This window comes from Grammomys surdaster, unplaced genomic scaffold (genome assembly GCF_004785775.1).
Source record: "Grammomys surdaster isolate TR1022 unplaced genomic scaffold, NIH_TR_1.0 188, whole genome shotgun sequence".
Classification (NCBI taxonomy): Eukaryota; Metazoa; Chordata; class Mammalia; order Rodentia; family Muridae; genus Grammomys; species Grammomys surdaster.
In genome coordinates, this window is record NW_021604633.1 from 15800261 (window position 1) to 15827290 (window position 27030).

The 27030-nt window shown below is 35.6% G+C and overlaps 1 protein-coding gene across 5 annotated transcripts in view; it reads left to right on the forward strand.

Annotated features, from left to right (window-relative positions):
• Immp2l (inner mitochondrial membrane peptidase subunit 2) overlaps positions 1 to 27030 on the forward strand; it is a 796480-nt gene that overhangs the window by 627160 nt on the left and 142290 nt on the right. For all 5 annotated transcript variants that reach the window (XM_028768878.1, XM_028768882.1, XM_028768881.1 and 2 more), the window contains one exon: positions 10267 to 10369. In XM_028768878.1, the coding sequence (XP_028624711.1) occupies positions 10267 to 10369 (103 nt within the window). The remainder of the gene's footprint in view (positions 1 to 10266; positions 10370 to 27030) is intronic.

The window sequence follows — 27030 nt, forward strand, 5'->3', positions numbered from 1 at the left end:
TTCCATGTAATTGCATATCACTGAACAAGCACAAATTTGAAGGGATTGTGTGTATTATCTTATTATATGTGAAACAGGTACTGAGTCATCCTATTATCTTTCTTTACAAAAAGATAGTGAGGAAGCTGAAGCCCTAAGACCTGTGGTCCTCCCTGGAAGAGATGCCAAAACCAGTGTTTAGTTGCAGTCTCTCTGGCTCGGAGACTCTCCTTTTCTTTCCTGTCTCACAGTCTTTTCCTGATTCAAAGTCAGATTCCTGAAGAGAGGTTTCGAGTCTCTATGCAATGAGATCTTTATTGTGAAGAATTCCTTTTTTCTAATTAATCAAGTGGCCCAAAGATGATTAAATTTATGAGAAATAAAACTTAAAGTTCTATAATATAGATTAAGCAAAAGATGAAATACTGTTCATAGTTCCTCAAATATTTAACCATCATTGGGCCTTACAGGAAAAGCACTGAGATGTGTCCTTCTTACATTCATAACTAGCATGTTGAAATGATCAGCAGAGTAATGAATGAAGTGCTGACCCCTGGGAAATTACTTCTAGAGAAGACGCTGGGAATAAATGCAACAATCCAATTTATAACAAATATTGACTTTATTTTGAAAAATAAAACTATGTATTACAAGTTTACTGTTTTATTTAAGTTGGCTTGCTAGGAAGCCATGCATGGAATAATAAAATGAGTCACTGTTTCTATTTCCCATTAGGTTCAACTGACCAATAAGTGAATTTATTGTGTTATTTGCACCTATGACATTTCATAGTTCTAGTGATCATTTCAGCAGAAACAAAATTTGAATATATAAAAGTTAGATGTAGTTTTGAATATGTAACATGATCTTTTTCTATATTCTGCCAGCATATGTGATGCCTGAAATGATAATCATAATACTTTGACCTATGTAAAAATTTAACTTGGTATACTTCTAGACAAGTTAATAATGGGCATAGTAGCATGTAGAATACTTAGGAGAAAAAACTAATAATGTCTTTTAAATTAGCATGTAAATTTATTTAATTTTTTCTACATTAAGATTTTTTTTTACTGGAAAGTGATTTACAAGACGCTTTAATATTTGATCTTTTTCTTTGAAATACTTTCTAGTAAGAAGAATTTTCACAAATAAGATTTGAATTTTATAGTGCCATTTTATTCTGTTCACATCAGTCAGCTATTCATATCTTGTTTCAGATACCCATAATGCATTTCCTGTTTGTGATAGCCTTAAACAATATCGTCTTTTAAACATCTGTTCAGCTAGCAATGCTTGATTGTCATTTATTGATTTATTTCTCTATCAATCAATCTTGTAAATTTTTCCAATTTACTGAATTTTGTTATGGTACTTGAATCTGTATGCATATTTCACCGATCATTTTCCTTCTTTTGTTTTAATTTTTTAAAAAAATATTTACTATTTTTATGCTAGCTATATGTGATTTGTCTGTATGTATATAGGTGTGCCACTTTCATTCACTGCGTACAAAAGCTAGAAGAGAACAGTGGAAACCCTAGAACTTTAGATGTCAGTGATTGAGAGCTTCCATGTGGGATCTGAGAAACAATGCCTGACAGTTCTTTTAACCACTGAACTATCTCTCTAGCCAGCCCTTTGCATTATTATTTTATGTGGTTTATAGAAAGTCAAAAGAACCAGATCAGAGTTTTTCTTGTACCATCACCTACAATGACTGTGTAATTTTACATAGTAGTCATTCAGTAAATGTTGAGTCATACCCCAAAGAAAATGAACACACCTGCATTGTTCAGTACATCCCCAGCCCGAACATGAGTTTCACCCAAGACCTGGAAAGACCTGTATGGAATCTGATCCTAATAATTTATAGTCATTTCATGGTCAGCCACATGTTTATTCTCAAATTGTCTTATATATGCTTATATAATCTAAATTTAGAAAAAAATTCATCAAGAATTTTCACTATTAATATACATTTTAGCTGCACTAAGGGCATTTGTGTTACATTTGAAAAATTATTTCTGCAACTTTATGGTATGAGGTTGCTCTAATCACCTAGCAACAGCCTAGTATCTATGAAGAAAATATTTCTTCTTTTCTCTAGTGAATTGATGTTAAGACCTCTTCTTTGAATCTTGAGTAGTCATAATGCACACTTCAGTGGAAAGAAAATTATGGACTATACTTTCTATAGTCTGTGCCTTGCTACTAACCAGCTAGATGACACCACTTTCTATCTCTGACCTTCACATCTTATCTGTACAAAGGGGAGTGATTAGATCATTTCTAGGGTCTTTAGAATTGTGATCCAAAGAAATGCAATCACCTGTAGCCATAGGCAGTCCAGCTTCCTTGGAATATTGTTGCATTATTTACCTAAAATCATAGTATAATAATTTGTGTGTCACTTCTAATTCATGTGACAAGGTAAGGCATGTGAATGCTACTGTGTTAGTAACAAAACTGCTTTTGTGACAAGGCAAACAATAGACAGAATTTAGGATTGGGATCGAGAATGAATATTCAGAGTGGAAAAAATGCCTTGCCATGTTGTCACAGCCAAAAGTTCTTAGGAACTTTTAGAATTGAATACCTCTGATTGTGTATCTTGCGAATCATAATTTAACCAGATTCATCAAAGGCTTTAGGCTCGCTCTCCTCCTTAATGCTCCTTTGTATGATAAAATAGATACTAACAATCTTTTGTGCTTATGGCCAGAAGAAACTCAGGTCTCATCTTGGAGATGTGACCTCATTTGGTCCAATATTAATATTAATATGGCTACTATGTCTTGACTTACTGCTATGCTATTGTTATTGTTTATTATTATTATCATCAGTGTTTCTGTCTTTTTCATGTCTTTATCTCATAAGCAGCCTTTGCATAAAACAGCCTGCAAATTCTATATTCTTTTCATAATTTTTTTATTCTCCTCTCAACAATACATCTATCTATAGATTCCCCTCTCTCCATTCTACTCCTCCTAGCCCCACGCCACCTCACTTCTTCCCCAGATCTACTAACCCCACCTAATCTTCCCCACCAAACCCAGGCTTCCCAGGGACATCAATCAAACATGACATAACAAGATAACAATAAGACAAGTCACAAACCCTTATAGCAAAACTAGGTGAAGAAACCCAGGAGGAGGGAAGTGTCTTAAGAACAGGTAAAGGTGACAGAGACATACCCCCTCTCTCAGCATCATGAGTGCTCCTAAATCACCAAACCAATAACCCTAACATATATTCAAAGGACCTAGCACAGACCCACGTATGCACCATAAGTGCCTTCAGTCCCTGTGAGCCCCCATGAGCCTGAATTAGTTGATTCTGTAGGCTGTCATGTTTGATTCTACCAGAAGTCTCTGGGCTTATGTGGCCTCCTGTTCCCAGTCATCCAGGCAATGGATAAGCTCTTATGGTATGGGCCTCAAATTAAATAAGTCATTTGTTGGCCACTTCCACAAGTTCTATGCCACCATTGCCCCAGCACATCTTGTAGGCAGGACTGCAGTTCAAAAGTGCCCTGGCTGGGCTGGTGCCCCAGGTCTACCACTACAGACAGACTGGTTATAGAAGATGTCTGGTTCAGGCTCTGTATCATCCGATACTAGGGTCACTCTCATAGAATCCTGGATGTTTCTACTGCACTAGGTTGCCACATCATCTCCTCCTAATTACCCTTCAATTCCAGTTGTTTCTTCCCATGCTTTCTCCTCCTATCCTTCTCCCAACCAGATTCTTTCTATTCCCATCCCCACCTGACCTTAGTCCACTCAGAAAATCTTTTCTCTTTCTCTTTCTGAGGGATATTTCTGTGTCCCCACTAGAGCCCTTCTTATTACTTAACCTCCCTCAGTCTGTGGACTATAGTATGATTGTCATTTACTTATTAACAGTTAATGTCTACTTATAAGTGCATATATACCATGTTTGTCTTCCTGGGTCTAGGTTATCTCACTCAGAATAATTTTTTTCTAGTTCTATTCATTTGCCTGCAAATTTCGTGATTTTTTTTTAAACTGCTAAGTAGTATTTCAATGTATAAATGTACCACATTTCCTTTATCTATCCTTTGGTTGAGGACCATCTAGGTTGTTTCCAATTTCTGGCTCTTATGCAAAAAGCTGGTGTGAACATAGTTGAGCAAGTGTCCTTGTGACTGGATACAGCATCCTTTGGATATATGGCTAAGAGTGGCATATCTGAGTCTTCAGTAAAATGATTCCCAATTTTCTGAAGAACTACCATATTAATTTCCATAGTGGCTGTACATGTTATGAAAACTTCTATATTCTATAAACTAGATTTTTTCAATAGGGTATTTCTCTTTCAATTACATCAGCTCATTTTATTATGATTACTGATAATAGCTGATACCATCTTACTTTCTCATGCTTTTTGCTTTTTAATTAGCTAAAAAAAAATCGGAGACAAAAATCTCTATTTTTCACTCAGTCAATTAGAAAATCTTACCAAAATTCTATGTCAACCACCCATTTCCTTTTGAACATCAGTACTATATGACAATTCTTTTTTTTCAAAATTAAATATTATATCTATTTACACAAATTTTACTCCTGGGGTTTTTTATCTATAAGAATAAAATATATATTTCTATACAAAAGCATGCCTGTTCTTATTTGCTGTATTAGTCTGCTTTTCTGTTGCTGTTGTATAACACCATTGAAAAACAACTTGGGGATGAACATACCTGGCTGCTGCCAGGTAACTGTGGTGGTGGAGTTTAGAAAGAATTCTAACACTAATGAATCATGAATTATTAATAAATGATATTATTAATAATAATATTGTTAAATTAAATAATATTAATATTAATAAAATTATTAATAAATTACTGAAAGAGCACACATGCACAAGAGAAAGACACAGAGAGAAACATTTAATAATCACTTACCTTCTCATAGTTCTAAGAATTACATGGACCGTACTTTTGTGTTCAACTGATGGAAGTTAAAAGATCCAGTGACTTAAACACATTGTTTTCAAGGTCAAATCAAATTGGAGGCAATCATTCTGTATCCCCTTTATGAGGCCTAGGCAACTTGTCTCGGTAAAGCTAGTACTAAAAATGTCTCTTTTTAGACAGGTAGTTAAAATATCATACAGAGCCCATTTTTGACTGTCAAAACCAGAATTATTTGCAAGCTATAGATATGTACAGCCTTATGGGCTGACACCTTACTTACCTGCTAAATCAGCTAAAGGATTATCTTGTCTTTTATGAGAGTTTGGGAGTTAAAAGCTATTTAAAATTCCTCCCCTAGAGAAATTCTATTAACAATATTGTATTTCCTTGGCAGCCCTAAAAGGAAGTAGCCCAATAATTTACCATCATATTTTAAAACCACTTTAGGTTACTAGTTTAAAAGTTGGATGCACTCTAAGAGATTAGGAAATAGAATATGTCCATATGGTGTGTTTACCAGAGTTCTCTACTTACAATATTTCTCCTAGTCCTGACCATTTTCTGTGTAAGACACTGTATAGCATAGCAGCATTGAAATACACAATACAGTAGTATCCACAAATTGATCTTTCCTTTACCTGATACTCTCTGTATATTTGAATATGTACAAACAGATAGATTATCCCTTCACATATGAGTTTTAAAGTTCTCTTGAAGGGAAAAACAACACGTCATTGTACCATTAAAAATAGTAATATGCACAGCCCAACTGTGAGAAAAAATTATTTAGGCATATCACCAGTAATTTGAAGAGAGTGATATTAATCAGTAGTGAGCTTCAGCACATTCGGAATTATAAAATGAAGGAAAATAATGGACAAAGGAAGTCTTGCAATAATCACCACCACTTATTTATATTCTAAATGTAATCAGAACCATATCCATTGCTTTAATGAAAAAGCCTCAAGTTGAAGATGATGCATTTACATGGTGTTTAGTATATGGTACATTTGTGTGCTCAAAAACCTCAGTGTTAAGTTCTCCCTCTTTTTCTCTCCTCTTTTGCCTAGTGTTATAAATGAGAAACTGCCCCTTTGAGTTTTATCAAGTTGTTCCAAATCATATCTACTTGATAGTGTCAAATAAATACACCAAACCAAGATAAGCTAATTCCCCAGATTAATCTGAATAATAATGTCCCCCCACACTATTTACAACTCTTTTCTAATCCTCATCCAAACCCAGTTAAGGTGGATGTTAATAGGCCCACCCTATTGTAAAGATGGCAAATAACTGTAACTTACAAGCTTGCTCGCAAATCATAGAATTAAGGTTGAAATTTCCATAACCTGTTCAAGAATCAGAATGCTTTCTATAGTTATAGTCTGCCTTTAGGGCATTATTTTTCATCAGTATTAAATTCATTTGTTATTTATTTAACAAATATTTGTTGAGCCATTTGTGCTCTAGGAATATTCTATAAGAAAGACATATTTCCATAGGTCACATTCTAACGTGGAGAGATAGACAGTAAATAAATAAATCAATGAGCCCAAGTCAAAAGCTAGTGTGCATAAAAAAGAAAAATAAAGCATTGTAAATGGCTAAGAAATAATTGGCTAGGCATGTGCTTAAGTGCCTTACATAAGATGGTCACCACAAAGAACCTGGCTGCCTTTACTGGTACCTTGATGGCACTATAATTTTCTCACAAGAATCTTGAATCTTATAGCACCTAAATTTCAATATGACTTTTATGTCATCTTAGCTTCTAAAAGAATATATTTGGCCTACTGTTGCATTGCTGATATAATTTTGTGTTAGATTTACTTTATAATATTTTAACTGAACCAATAGTTCATGCGTTTGGATCTCAAAGCACCTTCACAGTCATGGCTCTTCTTGATATTGTGAATGACCAGAAGACTTTATTATGATTTCTGTGACAAGCCTATCTCTTTCCAAAACTTGGCAAGTTGTGTCCCAGCTTACCTCTTGGTGTCTGAAGAATCCTCTACCCAATAGGCAGTCACTACTAAGCAATTGAAGGTCCTGCAGACTTGAGACTCATTTTGATTCCTTCCTTGGACACTTTCCTAATTAAAAAGAAAACAACTATAAGTTACAAGGAGTAGATGGAACAAGAAGATCCAAGCTAGGCCATTTAGACATCAGTATAAGACTATTTCATTCAGAAGACCCTTCACCTCTTTGCTCCAGTGAGGTAGCCCAGAAAGCAAACACACACACCACTAATCCATAGGAAACACACACCAAGACCTAAAGCAAATGCCTGAAATTTTAGGTACTATTAATCCAATGTAATATATAGTATGTTTTCTCATACGCATACACTTCTGTGATTGTTAAATAGTTATTTCATGCGAAAGCAATTTTCAACTGTTTTCCTTCTAAGAATTTGTCCTAAATGCTTAGCTTAATATGGTGAACAGATGTTGAGATATAGAAGGTGATGATACCTTTGCAGCAGTAAACTATAAGAGTTTTCTTCCTCATTACTATCATTTGATGGGAGTATTAGTCATTAGACACTAGCTTACAAAGCAGTGATGTTAAGAACTAATGGAATGGTTTTAATTGAAGAACACTTATATTACAAAGTGTATGAGGGTAAGATGTGTTAAATTTGTTTTTGCTTTTCTCTAAAAATCTGAAAGTCTCCTTCCCTATAGTAATTAAAAACAAACAGTAACCCTTAACTTACTGTGGGGCCCTAATGGCTACACTATTGCTTCCTTGCATGGATAACTTACTGATCTAAAGCAAAGCAATTCAACACAGAAATTATCTTGAAAATTAAAAACCATCCAAGATAATGAATAGTTTCAATTTCTATAGCACCAATTTATGTGTACTTTCCCTTTTTAATGCGTTCTTCTGTACATACACAGCTTGCTAACTAACCGACTAGCCTCTGAGAGATTCCGTACCCAATAACACTGTGCTAAGCTCAGTTTCTGAAAGCTTTGGCTCTCAGGTTGAATTTCATTCATTCTTTCACTCATTCATTCTGAAAACCTTTATTGAGAAGCATGTTTAAGTTAGTCTTTTCCAGGGTGCTTTAGGAAATAAAGGAAATATAAAGCTATGTGTTCCCAAAATAATAATTATTTTTGTGGGGTTTAAATCATATTTTATTTTAATTCTGTCTTTTATTTGGTTGACTGTTTCATAATTTATCTACTAATGTTTGTTTCTAGATATTTGGGTAGAATGCATTATGGAAGTAAGATCTATAAAAAGCGAGGGTTGGGCATCCCTTATAGCAAATATCTGTTTATATTTTTAGTAATTTTTAGCAATCAATTTTTACAAATAGAATAGGGACAATAGACATGAATATTTTAGTCTCTTAAAACATTCCCAAAGTAGATCACAAAAAGTAATGGAAACAAAAAGTTTGAATCATTTCTATTGGCCACTGACAGCGTGAGAACGATTGTCCAGCTTTCTTTCCTGTGTTAAGAAGGCTGGAGAAATGGCTTAGTGGTTAAAAGCACTGACTGCTCCTCCAGAGGTCCTGAGTTCAATTCCCAGTAAACACATGGTGGCTCACAACCATCTGTAGTGGAATCTGATGCCTTCTTCCTGTGTGTTTGAAAATAGTGACTACATATATGTATATATATATATATATATAAATATATAAAAATATATATATATATATGGAGAGAGAGATACATAATAAATCTTTTATTTAAAAAGAATATGCATATCTGTTGTATGTCATCTGTCAATGACACCTTTTCATAATCGATCAAAAGTTCCTTTTTAAGAAAAATGTAATACTGGTCAGTTTTCAACTAACACTGATTCTATAGATTCCAAAGGTCATCAAGATTCCTTTCCTTCCTACTAATGCTGGGTTTTCAAATATTTATGGATTTGTTTGTTTATTGTTTTAATATGTATGCATGTTTTGTCTTCATGTATACCTAACTGTACACCAACATGTGTGCCTGGTCCACATGAAGGCCAGAAGGAGATCCTCTAGAACTGAAGTTACAGTTGTGAGCCATCATGTAGGTGCTGAGGCTTGAACTTCTGTCATCTGAAGAGCAGCCAGGGCTCTTCTTAACTCTCTGAACCATCCCTCCAGCTCCCAGTTTTGAATCTTAATTTCCATGATTAAATTGAAACAGTTGATCACTAGCATAAATGCAAGTGTAAGAAGACAAATGGACATTGAATTGAGGTATGTTGATTTCTTAAAGTATTTATTAGGGATAGTGTGAATTAGGAAGCAAAACACTATATTTGGTGTTTGTGCCTTTTCTTTAAGCGAGTTTTTTTTCTTATACAAAGGAGAAACTATATTGCACTCATATTTATAGAATATGTGACTACACTGTAATTTTATTGATTTTGTTCACTTTGAGTACACAGAAATTCTCTATTTATGAATCTTCACAGTAACTCACTATTAAAGTGAAGAATTTCTTTTTAATGGAAACTGTAGCTGATAGCTTGTTTGGCCTGATTAAAAACTTAACCTTGTTCATTTTGTTTTTCCAAAGCTACACTTATTAGGCAAGGTTTCCATGGGCAGTTTAGAAAATGAACCATATCTTACTTGAGAGGAACTTACTGTGTAATTTTGGGATTGTTGGAAGCGTAGCATGAAGGTCTTTGGGCCCACAGATCTCCAGTGAAACCAAGAATGTTAAAAACACAGGATTGTCTTTCCAATGGAATAGATAGAAAAACCTGTTCTTCCATCCAGAAAATTAAAATTTTAGTGATTAACGGTCTGTTTTTGCTTTCTACTTTATCTGTTGGGCCAGGCCTTATCAAGCTTCTACAACCAGGACCAGAGATGGCTAGTAATGTAAACGACCCTTAAAGCCAGAAACTCCCCGTAACTCCCACAACCAGGACTAGGAGTAGTTCATAGCCCAGGTATCTTTAATTCTATCTATAGAGATCAGGACAGACCCTTAGACCCTTAAGCTAGTAAAGGTAACCTATGTCTAGAGCTTGTCTTCTTGGAAGAAAAGACATTTATCCAAATTGAGTTTCAATGCAATTATGCTTCCTTGTGCAACAAAGATCCTATTACACAGGGAAGCTTATTTTCAAAGTATACTGGGCATAAATACATTGGGAATGAATTGCCTGTTATTAGACTCCCAGAAGTCTGTTCCAGGTTGTCTAAAGTCAATCAGCACTGAGTGTTCATCTTATCTCTTCCTGTGGTTTATTTCAAACACTGTCAGAGTTAGACCCTCTCATCTGCCTAATAGCTGTTCTTTCCTTCCTGATTCTGTCTGCAAAGTGTAAAGTCCCCTTCCTACTCTCACCTCATTGCTCTCACTGTTTCTTTTCAGAACAATTGGACACAAAAACCGGTTGGTCAAAGTCCCCCGTGGTCACATGTGGGTTGAAGGAGATCACCATGGACACAGTTTTGACAGTAATTCTTTTGGACCGGTGAGTCAATCTAAGCCTTGTTTCTGAAAAAAATTGCATTTTGAAGGTGGGAGCAAGTGTAACCCAATACTTTGCTCTGTTCTTTCAACCCAGAACATTCAGAGACTTGGTAATGGAACACTTTAGGGTGGAAAATTCTTTTAGGCTGTCAAATTTGTGTGTGTGTGTGTGTGTGTGTGTGTGTGTTGACTGACTTTCTGCTTGGAAGATCTTCATTTCCTTCACAGAAATGCCATCTACCTGTGTTTTCAGTTAATATTTTACCCGTAAAATATGTAAGAAGACATACAGGCACTAATTTTGTAAATGTTGTATTCATACAACAGTATGAGAAATCACAGTAGTAAGTGTGGGAGAGCTGGGTTTCCTTCTTTCCCTTTTGTGGTCCCATCTTAGTCTTACAATGAAATTGATGTAAAACAGATTACCAGAGAATGATACATACACATATAATATGTTTTCGGTGTCAAAGAAGCCCTCACAAACGAAGCAGAGGCCTTTAAAATGGTGAAACTTACCCATGTTTGTATTAGTTTGCACAAGGAATTTTGAACAAGTAACTAAATTATGTAGAGGCTGAAGGAAGATCAGAATTATTTTAACAAGACTGCTGAATGTTCTCAGCTATGATTCTCCACTGAAGAATGTTTCTTGACTTCAGCTCCAGGGAGGACAGTTTTCACCTGGAGCGTTAATCTCCTTTGTTCAAGACAGAGAGGAGTAGTATGCCCAGCTGGCTTGTGGCTGCTGTTTTTTTGAAGTACCCTTAGCTGAAAGTAATCCTTGTGTCAGAGTGGCATGCTTGGGGGTGGCACATTCTGGTACTGTTCATAAGTGACATTTTGTTAGCATTTAGCTTATAGCAGAAATACAGACTTACTCTGTTGCATGCTTATCCATAGAATATGTGACTATACTGATATTTCATGGATTTTCTTCACTTTGAGTGAATGTAGAAATTCTCTTCTTTATGAGTCTTCACAGTAATTTATTACGAAAGTGAAGAATTTCTTAGTCAGTAGAAACTGAAGCTGATTTCTTGTTTGTCTGGTCTGTTTAAAAACTTACCTTTGCCCGTTTTGTTTTCCCAAGGCTGTATTTGTTATACATTAATAAGACAAAGCAACTAATTAGCCTCCTTATACATGCCTGTATAAAAAATTATAGCCTCATACATATTTTGTCAAAAATTGAAAGGTTGTCTCTAAAAAAAGAATTTTGAATGTCTATTATAAGGAACCAGTGTTATTGTCACTTAATGTATAGCTACTTAGACTCGACTTTGGTAAAATGTGTAAAAACTGGATCTGAATAAGTATGTGGACTCGTAGGAGAGATTTTAGCACAGCATTTCTGTTTGCTTCTCTATTCACACCAATGACGTTAAAAAAATGCCTTCAGTCCATACTTGCCTTTGAATAGTAATTATATAAGAATATTACATAATCTAAGTTCTGAAAAAAAACAAAATAAGAAATGTTGAGAATCTTTTGTGCTGCTTAAAATGCAGGACAATTGTCTATATTGAAGAACACAAATACCAACTTGAAAGAAAGTAACTCACTTGAATATAGCTCGATTTCTTTGGCCAATAAGAGTACATGTACCATGTTTTGGTATTAAAGTGATTTTGAAATGAAGTATTTATTGTGTTACTTTCTATCAGATGTATGCTAAGTCATTCCTGATGATAAAGTCCAAAAGTTTGAAAGGTTTGGTATTTTGTTCATTATTAAATTGAGGCTGGAGCAATGTTGTTCATGTAATTATTTTGACTGCCTATCAGTTGATTTCTGTTTGTTTTCTTACTGGAGAAAGAAAAAGAGCACTGGAAAGTTGGCTCCTGGGTAAACTCTTGTGATGTAAGCATAAGGATCTGAACTTGATCCCCCAGAACTCATATATAAGCAAGGCATGGTGGAATGTGCCATCCCTGAAATGGAAGAGACAAGATAATCATTGAGACTCATTAGCCAGACAGTAAGGAACTCTGGCTCAAAAATATTAACTGGACAGAGCCTGAAGAAGACACTGGATGTCAACCACTGCCCAATCCCCAACCACGCCAACACATGTACACATGCACAAACCCATGCACACACGGATACTAACATATATGCACAGATAGCTGTGCATTTACATACATTTTTCAAAAGGGAAAAGACAAGAATAAAATTGCGAGCTGGGTGCAGGGAACTTCCTAGTGTCTTCAGTGTTTCCTGTGAATTGCTTTTATGTGTCTCCTTTTCCTATCTATACTTAATAGCAGTGCTTTCAATCACTCAACTGTGATTATCAAAACACCCACATAAGAATAACAGACGTGGAAGTGTCCTCATTGTCGAAGCAAGATCAGAACTACATGTGAAGGATAGTCTCACTGTGTTTATTATAGTTAGAAAGCATATAGCATAAAACTTTGGCAAATATATTGCATTTATTTCTCAATGCCATTTGGTTTATATCAACATTTTAGATGAATTCTATTTGTTAATTATAATAGAACCAATAATAAAGTAAAAACAAAATTATTTTTAAATCTTATGTTCTCTCTCTACCTTTTTTGTTGGATAGAAAATATTTATAAAAACCAATTTTTTACTTACGAGTGAAATAAAGCCATTTTCACTTAGGAAACTAGCATTGCTTTTATTTCCCAAAATTAAGTGAAATGCCTTCTCTAGAATGAAAAATAAGCCATTCCTCACATCATATACTAACGTATTTGTGTATTCGTGAGTTTTTCAATATTTATTTTTTTTTGTTAGAATGTGTTCTGTAGTTCTGCTCCAATAGCATCTTTGATGAGAATACTTCTTTCTAGTGAGGGCTCTTCAAGTTTTAGGAAAAGAAAAAATAAAAAAGCACAAAACAGCTAAGTACATTTCATTCAGTCCTTATAAATCTAAGCTATAATGCCTGGATATAGAAATTTATTTTGCTTCATTACTTGACTAATCTGTTGAGACAGACTATAACTGTATATCCTGAGCTGGCCCTGAACCCACCATCCTCCTGCTTTGGCTTCCAAAGAGCTGGAATTCCTGGTACATACCTCCACACCTGGCTTGAATGTACAGCTTTTTTGGAATGCCCTTCCTACTAGCCCTTGATTCATTTCATTAACAAATGGTTCATTTGTTCATTATTTGAATTTTTAACTCTAAAACATTAAATCTTAGTATTTTACTTTTAGAAGTACAGTGTTGAAAATTATATTTTCTGATAAAATTCTCAATGGACACAGCGTATTTAAATATTATAGAGAGGATCAGTGATTTTCATGTTTTCAGATACATTCTTGATTCCTGGTGATTACCCTTGAATTCGGTAATATAATTCCTTGGCATTGGACCTGAGTCAGACTTGTCCGGAATGCTTCCTTGTCTATAGAATGGACCAAAACTTTTCATCTTTATTTGCCTCTCCATTCACAGTGCATGCTATCGTTTTTCACATATTTTATGTTTTGCATAATAATCCACCTGGTTATAGAATCTGCTTCATTTGTTTCAATTGATAATCAACTATAGGAGGTGCACTTACCTGATGATAACTAGACTCTAGCTATACCCACTTAAAGTTCTCCCAATGTTCCTGTGTTCAAGTAAGCATTTAACTGTAATCTATCAAAGAAGCCTCAGGAAACCATGTCTTACCCTGATTTTTTTGTTGCTCTGTTTTATTATTTCCCATGTACGTCTTTATACTATCATTTGCTTCTTTGATTTGTTTCATTGCAACTATAGAGGCATACAATAGAATAGACTGATATTATGAATGAAAGATTAACAATGGCTTGTTAATAAAAAGATTTTTAACAAGACTGAAGCAATAGAGAAATTCACAGCAAGAGAAGAATCATACAGAACTTCTAGTCCAACATTCACACTCAGTTTCTTGAGGAAGGCAGCATAGAAAGAAACTAGGATACTCTTGTGCAAACACAGGGCACAAATCAAGCAAGAATTAATAGTCTTCTTTATGATCTCTCATTTCCTCCACTTTTACAGCTTTATATTTTCAGATGATTGACAAAAAAGGCCCCTTCTCTAAATTAATTGTATATAAGTCATTGATAAAATGAGCATCTTCATGTAAAATAAAAATTTTAATAAACAACCTGAGAAAATTTGTAAAGAACTATAATTAAATGACATGATTTAGCCATAGGGTGAATTTTATGTTCATGCAAGTATGCTTATAAAAAAATTAATTATACAATCAGTATTCATAGTATTGAATGAATATAAAATAAGGAAGCGACTATATAACATTTTATTGTCTCTATTGTTATGCCAATATTTGATTCTTTTTATACCATTTAATTACACAAACTTTAATGTGGTTGAAAACTTTTGTGATTTTTAAAATGATAAACATATATTTTGTCTCAAGGTTATTTTAAGGATGATTGAAAGTAGATGGCATATAAGGTCAAATCTCTTTATTCTATAAAAATTATCTTACAATACCCTGACCAGATGGAAAAATATCAGATGTGCTTCAATGTGAAAACTTTTGATTGTAGATAACAGTATCACTATGGTATTTATGCTAAACCTTTTGGGTAATTAAGACAATAGTAGAAATTATCTTCTTACATATGGATTCCATTTAGTGCTTCAGTTTGGATTTATAGTGTAGGAAATAACTTTCATAAATTTCTTTTAGAATTATGATAATTGGATAAATTCAGAATATATGACTATTGAATTATATAAAAATATATCAGATATAGGCTTATGATTGCTTAGAATATTTTCTAACAATTTTTCATACTAACTCTCCTCCTCTAGCAATGAAATTAGCATCCTTCCCTTGACTACCCCTACTGTTAGAGGTGTTAATACATTTTTTGAAATAGCAATAGTTCTTTGCTAGCACCCAGAGGTAACTGTTTACTGCAAGTTTTGATTTGTGCTCTGTTGACTAATAGTAGGGCCCATGAAAGGCAAATGTCCTGTTGCTGTTTGGACATGTGCTTCACGAGTGTAAACTTTCAAAGAGTAATTTTTAACTACTGTAGGGCAGCGAACCGTCCCACCAATTAAAATACATGCTGGGCTCCTCTCTTCCATTTATTATGAGTGTGGGTTTCAGTGCTCGTGTTTGAACTGGCCTCATAAGTATTCATCCCTTTTGGTGAAAACATAACTCTGACTCTTTTGATGGCCTCCATTTAGCTTATGCATTTTCTATCTTTGAAGTTTTTCTAACATTTTTATCTGGCTGTAAGTCATGAACCTCTGAGATATTTTCATTTTGTGCTTCATGGTGATTTTTTTTTTATAAGCGAATATGTCATATTAGAAATTCTAGCATCTACACAGAAATCAAAACTGAGTAGTTTAGTGTCTAAAATAAATAATTTGTTTTAACTATATTGATCAAAAGACTTTATTTTTTCTTTTTTCTATTTATTTATTTATTTATTTATTCATTTATTTATTTTTGGTTTTTTTGAGACAGGGTTTCTCTTTATAGCCCGGGCTATCCTGGAACTCACTTTGTAGACCAGGCTGGCCTTGAACTCAGAAATCCACCTGCCTCTGCCTCCCAAGTGCTGGGATTAAAAACGTGCGCCACCACTGCCCGGCACTTTAAAAAGAAAACTTTGGTTTTAGACATTTCAAGGCAGAGGCATTCTTTCTAAAATGTATAAACACAGTTTGATTTTTAGGTTTGTGATCACAGTGTCACCTTGTGAACAATTTGTGTGCAAGGACCATCTAGCAGAATGGAACAATTTTAAGACAGAAATTATTATGATATAATGTCTCTATTTGAGAAAGGAATACCCACTTAAAGTTCTCCCGATGTTCCTATGCTCAAGTAAGCATTTAACTGTAATCCACCAAAGAAGCCTCAAGAAAACAAATGTCTTATCCTGACTAGTCATACCCACTTGAAGTTGTTTTGATGTTCCTATAAGCTATGAGGAATAAGAGGACTTTTTCCCCCCAAGTCATTTGTAAAATAGCCAATCCAAACTCTTCTTTCATTGCTATGTGATTAAACAAAGCATTAGTCCCCTATAACATTTTTAGGGAACTGTGCCTAATAGGTAATAATAATATTAGCAGTAAGTGAACACTAGAAATATTATTGATTTTTTTAAAAAGTCTGATAATACAAGAGAGATGATATATGCAGATGTGAGGCAAACCACAATTGAAATTCCATAGGATTCCTTTTCAAGTCAATGAAATTCAAAGACATTTTTCACTTTAGAAGCTGCAAGAAAAATAAAGTTCATATTCCCATATCATACAAAGCCTCTCATTTATGCCATGGGGACACTTTTTTTTTAAAAGCATCTTTCATTTGCAAATGTTCTTTTTAACCGTGGGTTCTCTCAGTATAGACCAGGAGAATGATCTTTTATCCAGCAGGTAGAAGATGTAGGTAACATGTGGAAAGAGGACATTCTTATAAGTTAGCCAGTTATGCCTGTTGTAAATTTTCCCATGTTATATACTTTTTATTGAAACAAACAAACAAAAAAAAAACGACTATGTGAGCATGCAGCCAGAACAGCATTCTTGGATTTGGAATAAGGATTGAAGGGAGGGAGATTTGTTATTATGCAGACAATATATCAAAGAAGGAATTGGGATGACGATTGAAGGGAAAATGTTTAAAACATCCAGAAATTTTTAAGAACAGAGATTCAAATTATGGCTAACAGAGGATATGCTAAGTTTGTCTTTGGGCACTGTTGCCAAGAGTCAGTTAAATGCTGATGCCAGAAGGAGCAAGAAAGAAAAGGCAAGAGATCCTACAATTGCCAAGAAATATCCCTACCTTAGAGGAATATTAGCTTCAAAAGGTAGGCACAATCATGCTGTAACCAAACTGTAACTGATATTTGAAGTAGAGGGCATGACAATCATATCAGAAAAACAATGTCGTTATTAACAAAATACCCATAACAACCTGTGAAATCTCCTACGTGAATTTGACTGAATAGAATATTCTAAAATCAGTACAAATGTTAAGTATTTAGTAAAATCTTGCATCGCATGAGGCCCTGCAGATGTATGATTTGTGAATGAAGTGGTTTATGCCTGGAGTCATTAATAGCTTTCGATTGTGCTGAAATTATTTTGCTTATATAATACAGAATAATCTTGTGGACTTAGGAGAGTGAATTGACATTTTATTTATCACTGAAGTGTTGAGTTTTCCTTGTGTGGCTTCTTTGGAGCTGTTAGAGTAGCTTTTATTTACAGTCAGCCATTCTTGAATAAAGAAAAAGATCATTAGGCAGTGTTGACAGAATCCGAGTAAAGTGTTCTATTCACATATCTGAAGAATGTTGCTTAGGCTTTAATTGGCTATATTTTGTTCTTGTTTTATAATACATCCTACTTGTTACATAGTTTTTGTTTGCAATAAATATATATTCTATATTTGTAGACTAAATCATGATAGCCTGAAATTATAAGTCCTTGGTTTTATAAGTCTGATGGTTTTCATGTCATTTTTTCCAAAATCCCTTTTCAAGTGTTGGAAGCTAGCAACCACATCTATTTTTTTAGATGTAATTTTTACTGGACAGATATACTCAAAGGCATGCAATTCATGAAAATCCATTAACAGAGCCGTGATTATAATGAAAATATTTCTATGAAGAGAGATATCTAAGTCTCAGAAGATAGTCCACCTCTGGATCAGTGTTCAGAATCAAGTAATCCCCATGTAGCAACAAAACACCAGAATACCCCTCAGGATTTGCTTCAATATTTGTTAGATATTTTTGTCTATATATTTATAACATCAATGAAATAACTTTTAAAAGAGATCATAGACAAGCAATATAAAACTAAAATAGATATTGTCTGTCCCTAAAGATCAAGAACAATCTAGACTTCCATTTCTTCCATCAAATTTTGTGCTTTATCTTAATTATTCTGCTAGCATAGAAATAATTTTCCACATGATTTCATTTTCAGATAGGAAAATATCAGTAGAGGTGTCATTTGACTTCACCACTGTAGCATACTTTGCTCCTTTGGGCTGTTTTGTTACAGGATTAAGCATGTTTCTTTTTATAATGACTATATATTTGCTGAGAATAGGTCAAGATTTTGTGAAAAAGATACAGGGTTATTAGTTTAGAAACTTTATAAATGGTTAGGATTTTGTGAAGATGTGGAATGTGTAGGCTTTATCAAATTTCTAAGATATAATTGGTGTCTATGTAACTTAATCTACATAGAGAATAGAAAATGAAAGGCGGGGCGGAGAGAGAGAAGACTTTAAGACTTCTTAAGAGCATCATTTAACTGGGTGTTTAGTTATAAAATGTTCTCTGGTAAATTATGGAACTGCTTTGGCAAAGACCATACTATATTAATACTTCTCTTTTGATTGAGGTTCTGAGAGCTAGTTGTGCTATATGAGGAATGAACTGTATATTAGTCATCTATTAGACCTGTCATTAAGCCATTAATTAGCCAAGCAAAAGTAAAAGAACAAATTGCAAGTAGCAGTTAGACAATAAAGTATCATCAAACCTGAAGCTCACAACTTCCAGTAGAAACTGACTATGGAATCCCTGCAGGAGACTCTTGGGCAGAGCTGAGAATAGCTATTCTCTCCACAGGTAACCTTATGGCTTCTCATTCCCACTGCAGGCATTTTTATATCTTAGGATGGCTAACCAGTAGCAACCCATATTGGAAATAGTTTACCTTCTCCTGTTCTCAAGTGTACGATGATTTTAATGTCCTTGGGTGTTTGCTATTTTCCTTTTACCTTGTCCTAGCATCAGGGGGTTCAGCCCGCCACTGGACTGTGAGTTTTAAAAGAGACTTGAAATAAACATGCTGAAGTCTGGCCCATTATGTTCTCAGAGTCAATTCTGAACGAATACAAACAGCACATGACAATTTGTTCAGACAATTTATATTAAAATATCTTCCTCTAAATATTTTTAGTTTTCCTAAACTTATTAGGTAGTCTTTTAGAAAGTCCACTCTGTGTTTATATCATAGTGATTATATGTGCAAAAATGACTTAGGAGAGAAATAGAAGATCATCTTGACTTTAAGAAATTTGGGTGATTCTCTTTAATGGAATAGAGGCTTGCGGGGAGCCTGCAACGAATCACAATAGCCATACTTTTAGACATTATCCATAATGAGACCCATGGGAATTTTTTGGCTTATTAAAGTTTGTCTAGTTTGGTGAGTCAAACAAGTGAAATGTAGCTCATTATTATAGTGGTCAGAGTGAGTACCATGTGGTGTCTTTTCTAGAAGGAACATCACAGGTCCCTGGTTTCTGCATTAAACACAAGTGATTCTTGTAATATGACTCCTGTATAATTCTCTCTCTCTCTCTATTTCTGGTTTCACTTTTTCGATATTTTAAAAATTATTTTAATTATTTATATTTCAACTGTTGTCCCCCTTCCCCGTATCTCCTCTACAACCTCCCGATCTCCCTCTCCCCTTTGCCTTTAAGAGGGTTCTTTCCCACCCACCCACCCACTCCCAGCTCACCCCTCCAGCATCTCCCTTCACTAGGGCAACAGCCTCCAAAGGATCAAGCACCTCCCCTCATGTTGATGTCAGATAAGGTAGTCCTCTGCTATATATGTAGCAGGAGCCATGGACACACTCGTGGTTGGCTGTTTAGTTCCTGGGAGCTCTGGTGGTCCAGTTAATTGATATTGTTGTTCTTCCTATGGGTTTTCATAGCCCCTTCAGCCCCTTCAGTCCTTCCCCTAACTTCAGTCCTTTCCATTGGAGTCCCCGGGCTCAGTTCAATAGTTGGCTGTGAGTTTCTGCATCTGTCTTAGTCAGGTACTGGTCGAAACTCTCAGAGGATAGCCATACCAGGCTCCTGTCTATAAGCACTTCATGGCATCAGCAACAGTGTTGGGGTTTTATGTCTGCTGATGGGGTGGAATCCAAGGTGGGGTGGTCTCTGGATGACCTTTCCTTCAGTTTCTGCTCCATATTTTCCCTGAATTTTCTTTAGACAGGAACAATACTGGATTAAAATTTTTGAGATGGGTGGGTGGTCCCATACCTCAACTGGGGACCATGTTTATCTACTGGAGGTGGTCTCTTCAGATTCTGTCCCTCCACTGTTGGGTATTTCTGCTAATGTCATCCCCATTGGGTCCTGGAAGCCTCTCAAATCCTTGGCATCTGGGACTTTCTAGTGATTCCTCATTCCCCACCTCCCAATGTTACTTATTTCTCTTCATTTTCCTGGCCCTCTGGACTATTCTCCCATCTCTTTCTATACCTGGTACAGCCCCCCTTTTTCTCTTTCCCTCTCCTCTTGCACCCATGACCATCTCGTCCTCTGCCTCCTGTGATTATATGATCCCCATTCTAAGTGGGATTGAAGCATCCACACTTTGGCCTTCCTTCTTGTAATCATCATATGGTCTGTGAGTTGCATTGTGGGTATTCTGAGCTTTTGAGCTAGTATCTACTTAACAGTGACTACATAACATACATGTCCTTTTGGGTCTGAGTTACTTCACTCAGGATGATATTTTCTAGTTCCATCTATATGTCTACAAAATTCGTGAACTCATTGTTTTTAATAGCTGAGTAGTATTCCGTTGTATAAATGTATCACATTTTCTGTATCCATTCTTTGGTTGAGTGACATCTGAGTTGTTTTCAGCTTCTGGCTATTATAAATAAGGCTGTTATGAACATATTGTAGCACATGTCCTTGTTATATGTAGAAGCATCTTTTGGGCATATGCCCAACTATTTCCAATTTTATGAGGAACCACCAGATTGATTTCCAAATTGGTTGTACTAGCTTGCAATCCCACCAGCAATAGAAGAATCTTCCTCTTTGTCCACATCCTTGCCGGCATCTACTGTTACCAGAGATTTTGATCTTAGCCATTCTGATTGGTATAAGGTAGAATCTCAGGGTTGTTTTTATTTGCATTTCCCTGATGACTAAGGATGTTGAACATTTCTTTAGGTGTTTCTTGGCCATATAAGATTCCTGAGTTGAGAGTTCTTTGTTTAGCTCTGTACACATTCTTTAATTGGGTTATTTGGTTTCCTGGAGTCTAACTTTTTGAGTTCTTTGTATATTAGCCCTCTACTGGATATAAGGTTGGTAAAGATCTTTTCCCAATCTGTAGGTTGCTGTTTTGTCCTATTGACAGTGTTCTTTGCCTTACAGAAGCTTTTCGGTTTCATGAGATCCCATTTGTCAATTGTTGATCTTATAGTCTGAGCCACTGGTGTTCTATTCAGGAAATTTTCTCCTATGCTAATGTGTTCGAGGCTCTTCCCCAATTTCTCTTCTATTAGATTCAGCATCTCTGGTTTTATGTGACAATCCATGATCCTCTTGGACTTGAGCTTTATACAAGGAGATAAAAATGGATCAATTTGCATTCTTCTACATGCAGACCTCCAGTTAGACCAGCACCATTTGTTGAAAATACTTTCTTTTATCCACTGTATGGTTTTGGCTTCTTTGTCAAAGATCAAGTGACCATAGGTATGTGGGTTTATTTCTGGGTCTTCAATTCTATTCTATTGATCTACCTGTCTCTGTACTAATACCATGTGGTTTTGTTTTTTGTTTTTTGTTTTGTTTTCTTTTATCAGATTGCTCTTTAGTACAGCTTGAGGTCAGGGATGGTGATTTACCTCAGAAGTTCTTTTTTGTTTAGAATTGTTTTTGATATCTTGGGTTTTTGGTTATTCAGATGAAGTTGAGAATTGCTCTTTTAAGATCTATAGAATTTTATTGGCATTTTCATGGGATTGCATTTAATCTGTAGATTGTGTTTTGTAGTATAGCCATTTTCACTGTTAATCCTATGAATCCATGACCATGGGAGATCTTTCCACCTTCTGAGGTCTTTGATTTCTTTCTTCACAGACTTGAAGTTGGTTTCTGCTGCTTATGTTCTTGCACTTGCCTCTCATCATCTGGTTATCTCTGGTGTTAACTGGCCTTGCTGTGTCAGACTGGAGCCTGTCCCTCCTTTGAGACTGGTTATGATTGACCTCCTCCAGTCAGAATGTCTCTGAGTGAGGGAGGGGATTTGGAACTCCTGATCTGCAAGCCTAGTTATGAAGATCCTCCTCTAGTCAAGTGGTCTCTGGGTGTGGGCCTTGGGTGAGGAGTGTTAGAGCACCTGATCTGCCCCAGAGCACAGTTGTGAACTAAAAGAAAGATGTGTCTCTAGCAGGGATGATTTGTCCTGGCTCTGCTGGGCCTCATGAGGATCTCAGTTAAGCCAGTATAGAGGTGGAGGGGGCTCACTTGTGAGCCTGGTTGTGGTGATCCTCCTGGGAGTCAAGCTGTCTCTTGGTGTGGGAGGGGGTCTACAGCATTGACTTTGCCCCAGGCAGAGGTTCCAGGCTGGAAGGAAGATGTTCCTTTTGCAGGATGGGTAGTCCCACTGCTAATTTGTCTCTAATTCTTCATCTTGTCACTAAAATACTCCTGTCTGAAAAATATTTCAATTGTATCATTTTGCTTCTTGAGATAGGGTCATCAGCATATGTCTCCTTCCATTAGAAGCCTTTTCTTCTAAGTGAAAACATGGTAGGAAAGCCTATGCTTGCCTGTCCTGCTTGACTTTATGCTAAATGTCATTGCTGGTACAAAAAAGATAAGAAAGAATACAAGATGGAGGAATAGAAAAGAGGACTCTAAACTGTTATTTTTCCATTAACATGTTAAGCCAAACAGAAATCTGCAAAGCTCTTGACAGTTACATGAGTTTATTACTATAGTAGTTATCATGTATGATTTAACCTTGTCCAGAAACTATTAACAAATAGGAAAATACTTTTAAAGAGTCCTTCTTTAAAATAGCAATCAGAAAACAGTGCTAAGGGCAGAACAGTTCAAAGGAACTAGCCTGAACTCATTAGTATGAAGTTAAAGCCATTTTAAAATGTATCTTTCTCCTTATCTATGCTTGTCTGTGCCAATTCACCATTAGGTCTCAGGTCTACAGATTCTAGCTTGTGCTGTCATTGCCTCTGCTGGCATCGACTTCTTCCTGCTCACTCGTCCTCAGAAATGATTTTCCAACTCCTCCAGCATGAAATGTTGCTTGTGGCTACCTTTCATCAAAAGTATAATGTAATCAGTGAGTGATTTCATATGTATAGACAAGATTGTGAGCTTTGTCAAGGTAGAGTCAGAGCTAACTCTTCCTGAATCCCTTCTGGGACACACCACTGAGCAGCTGTTTTAAGAACCAGTAAATGACCAGTATGTAAGAAATTAGTACTCTATAGCAGATTTTGGCTATTTATGACCCTTTGATGAAGTCTAACACAATGTCTATATTTGTACAGGTGATGTGAGACTAATTATAACTAAGTAAATTCCTAGTGAATAAGTGAGGCCGCTGTACTCTGCTTTCCAGGACAAGTGCTGAATTAAACATGTGTATCAAAGATGTGTAGCTCACAAATCCTAAAATAATGTTTGGCCTTTTGAGAAAAACCTTGTCAGTTCCCAATTATGTGAATAGAAACTTTAGAAAGATCAATTAAGACTATTTATTTGTGCTTGCTCCTGAATTTAGGGTTAGAAACTTGAGCATTATATAGAAGGCTCCAAGAAGCCATTTTCATTTTTGAACATAATGATAATGAGTCGGAAGAGACATCCTTAGAAAGAATGGTTTTGGAAAATTATGAATTCAAGGCCAGATCAGCAGTACACAACAAGTAGAGAGAGCAATTACTTGATGATAGTATCAGTTCAAGTGGGAGATGATTAGGCCCTAGACTAAGGTGTCAGTCACATGAAAAAGTACATTGATATGAGAGTCCACAGGCACCGAAATCTTAGTGACCGTGTGTAGATTCTCATGCCTGAAATTAAACTCAATGCCTCTGTTAGAGAAGTTCACCAGCTTAAACACTGAACTCCCAGTGTTCCCATTAATGAATCAAAACCTTAAAATTCAACAAAAGTAAGAAATCATTATATTTTCTGTTGCCATTTTTATGGAAAAAGCCAAAAAGCAAATTGTGGTACTTTGTATATGCTTGGGCTAGAGAGTGGTATGATTAAGAGGTGTAGCTGTGTCACTGTGGGCATGGGCTTTAATACCCTATTCCTAGGTGCCTGGAAGTCAGTCTTTTCTTAGAGGCCTGCAGATGAAGATGTATAACTCTCAGTACCTCCTGCACCATGCCTGCCTGAATTCTGCCATGTTTCCACCTTGACGATACTGAATCTCTGAACCTATAAGCCAGCCCCAATGAAATGTTGTCTTTATAAGAGTTGCCTTGGACATGGTATCTGTTTACAGCAGTAAACTCTAACTAAGACAGAAATCAACAGAATAAAGGCATACAGGGCTCGGTAAGATGCATTTGAATTATGGTGTTGACTGCCTATGAATGATGCTTCCTCCAAGGGATCAGATTTACTTCTCTCACCTTGGGATGAGAAATCATAGTTGATTCAGCTCCTATGCAATTATTTTACATTCAAGTTTCTGTTCTCCTTACACTTGTCATTCATGCCAATAGTTGATGCTCGGCCCATTTTGCACTCTCCTTACAAGGATGTTGAGATAGGTGGTGACCTTCCCCCTTTACAGTCTGCTTCTACTCTGTCTCTGAAAGTCTCAAGTCTTTCAAAAGACATGGGTGATCTCTAGAATGTAAGGGATCATGATAAGAAAAATCTAAGAAAATGAATATTTTTTAATAGTTCAAATTGGCCCATGGAAAATATACTTTTAAACACTTTTCTATTATTGTTCTTTTAAAATTAATATTTAAAGATTTTTTGAGAGAACCCATTCAGTATTATCATTTTGAGAAAAATTCATTTTGCCTTCTAGTAATTATTGAAGAGTGACCCTACACGTCCCTTCACACAAAGAGTAATACCATAGCAGTTACCATTTTAATCCATAGTTTTTATTCTTGTCTTATATTTACATCCTAATCCCAGTTTCCCCTCCTCCCCTGGCCTTCTCCTACCCTACCCACCACCTCCCCTTTCCTCCAAACTGATACCCTTCAGCTTCCCTCTAGAAGAAAACAGGACTCTCAGGGACATCAACCTAACAGGGCATAACAAGCTACAACAGGCACATAGCATTACATCAAGGCGGAACAACACAATCCATTAGGAGGAAAAGGGTCCCCCAAGTCATGGTGGCAACATTAGGGAGGCTGAAGAAGGAGGATCAGACATTGAAGGCTGTTCTTTATGAACTACATGAGACCCCATCTTACAAAAAATGACAAAAACAAGCAAGTAACCAAATATATAAATAAATTTCTCATGTGTATTTTACAATTAAAATAGTTAAAAATATAAACCAAATCTTGCCGAAGGAATAATGTAAAATGTTCATTATAATCTCACTTAACTTAAATCTCCCTTTAAAATAAAATTACCATAAGAAAATATGTATATCATTAGTTGAAATTAATGTGTGATCAGTGGTGAAAAGGAAAAATTTTTAAGGCGTCTTCAAGCTATAGCATATTGGAGTTAGTTTTGATCACTAAATCTGATTTGCATAACACTAATAGTGATTTACTAGAATCTACCTTATACCAACTATAGGCTAAAGTATTCCTTTTACCTCCAGTAGTTTTATTTGTAGAGAAGAGCTTAGACCAAAGCATCTTCAAGGCGACTCATATCCTCTTGTGGTAAAGTGCTCCTGTTTGTCCATCTGCCTAATATTTGCTGGGACCTGCAGTCAAATGAAACAGTCCTTTCCCATTAGCCATGATCATATTTAGTTCATTCATATAAATTACATTTCACTTTAAAAATCACTAATGAGATCCTAAGTTATGTCATTTCGCAAGTCATTATAGAATTATGCAGATATGCTTAAATAGAACGTCTAATCCTAAAATATTTTGATCCAGAGATTTTTAAAACAACTTTTGTTGTCTTATTTCAGACATTAAAACAACATAAAAACAAAACCCCCAACCAGGTTATTTTATTTTCAGTTTTTCAGACAAAGAAACTTATTTACAAAATAGGGAAGTGGAATGCTGTCAAACAGATTAATAATTTAAACCTAAAGGCTAGTTCCATTGATCTGATGCTTCTAGATTTAATGCAGCCCTGACTAGAAACCAATAGAACACAATGAACAAGGTCAGATGAGAAGTTATTCATGAATGTGTGTGGTGTTTAAAGAACCTGTTGCCCTGATGGACTATGCTGTGTCTGTTGTTTCTCTCCATCTACTTTATGTTAAGCGCTGTATTTTGTGAAGAACTTTGATCACATTTTCAAGAATAAGTTAGGGTTTGAATTTACTCTTGTCTCTTTGCACTTCACTGTGTACCTACAGACCTTTAGGCATCTTTTAGGGGTCTCGAACTGGACATTAGGTAAAGCAGATGGTAAGATTCCTCAGGTACTCTTTTTATTTCAAGGATACATGGAAGGGGATGGAAGAAGAATGGAGGAAATAATGCAATTATATATTTTTTTGAAAGTTAAATTTAATTACATCACTTCCCCTTCCATTTCCTCTTTCCAACCACTTCCATGTACCCAGCCCCCTTCTTCCCTCTCAAATAGCTTCTTTTTCTATAATTGCAAATAAATCATCCTCTCTCTCTGTCTCTCTCTCTCTCTCTGTCTCTCTCTCTCTCTCTCTCTCTCTCTCTCTCTCTCTCTCTCTCTCT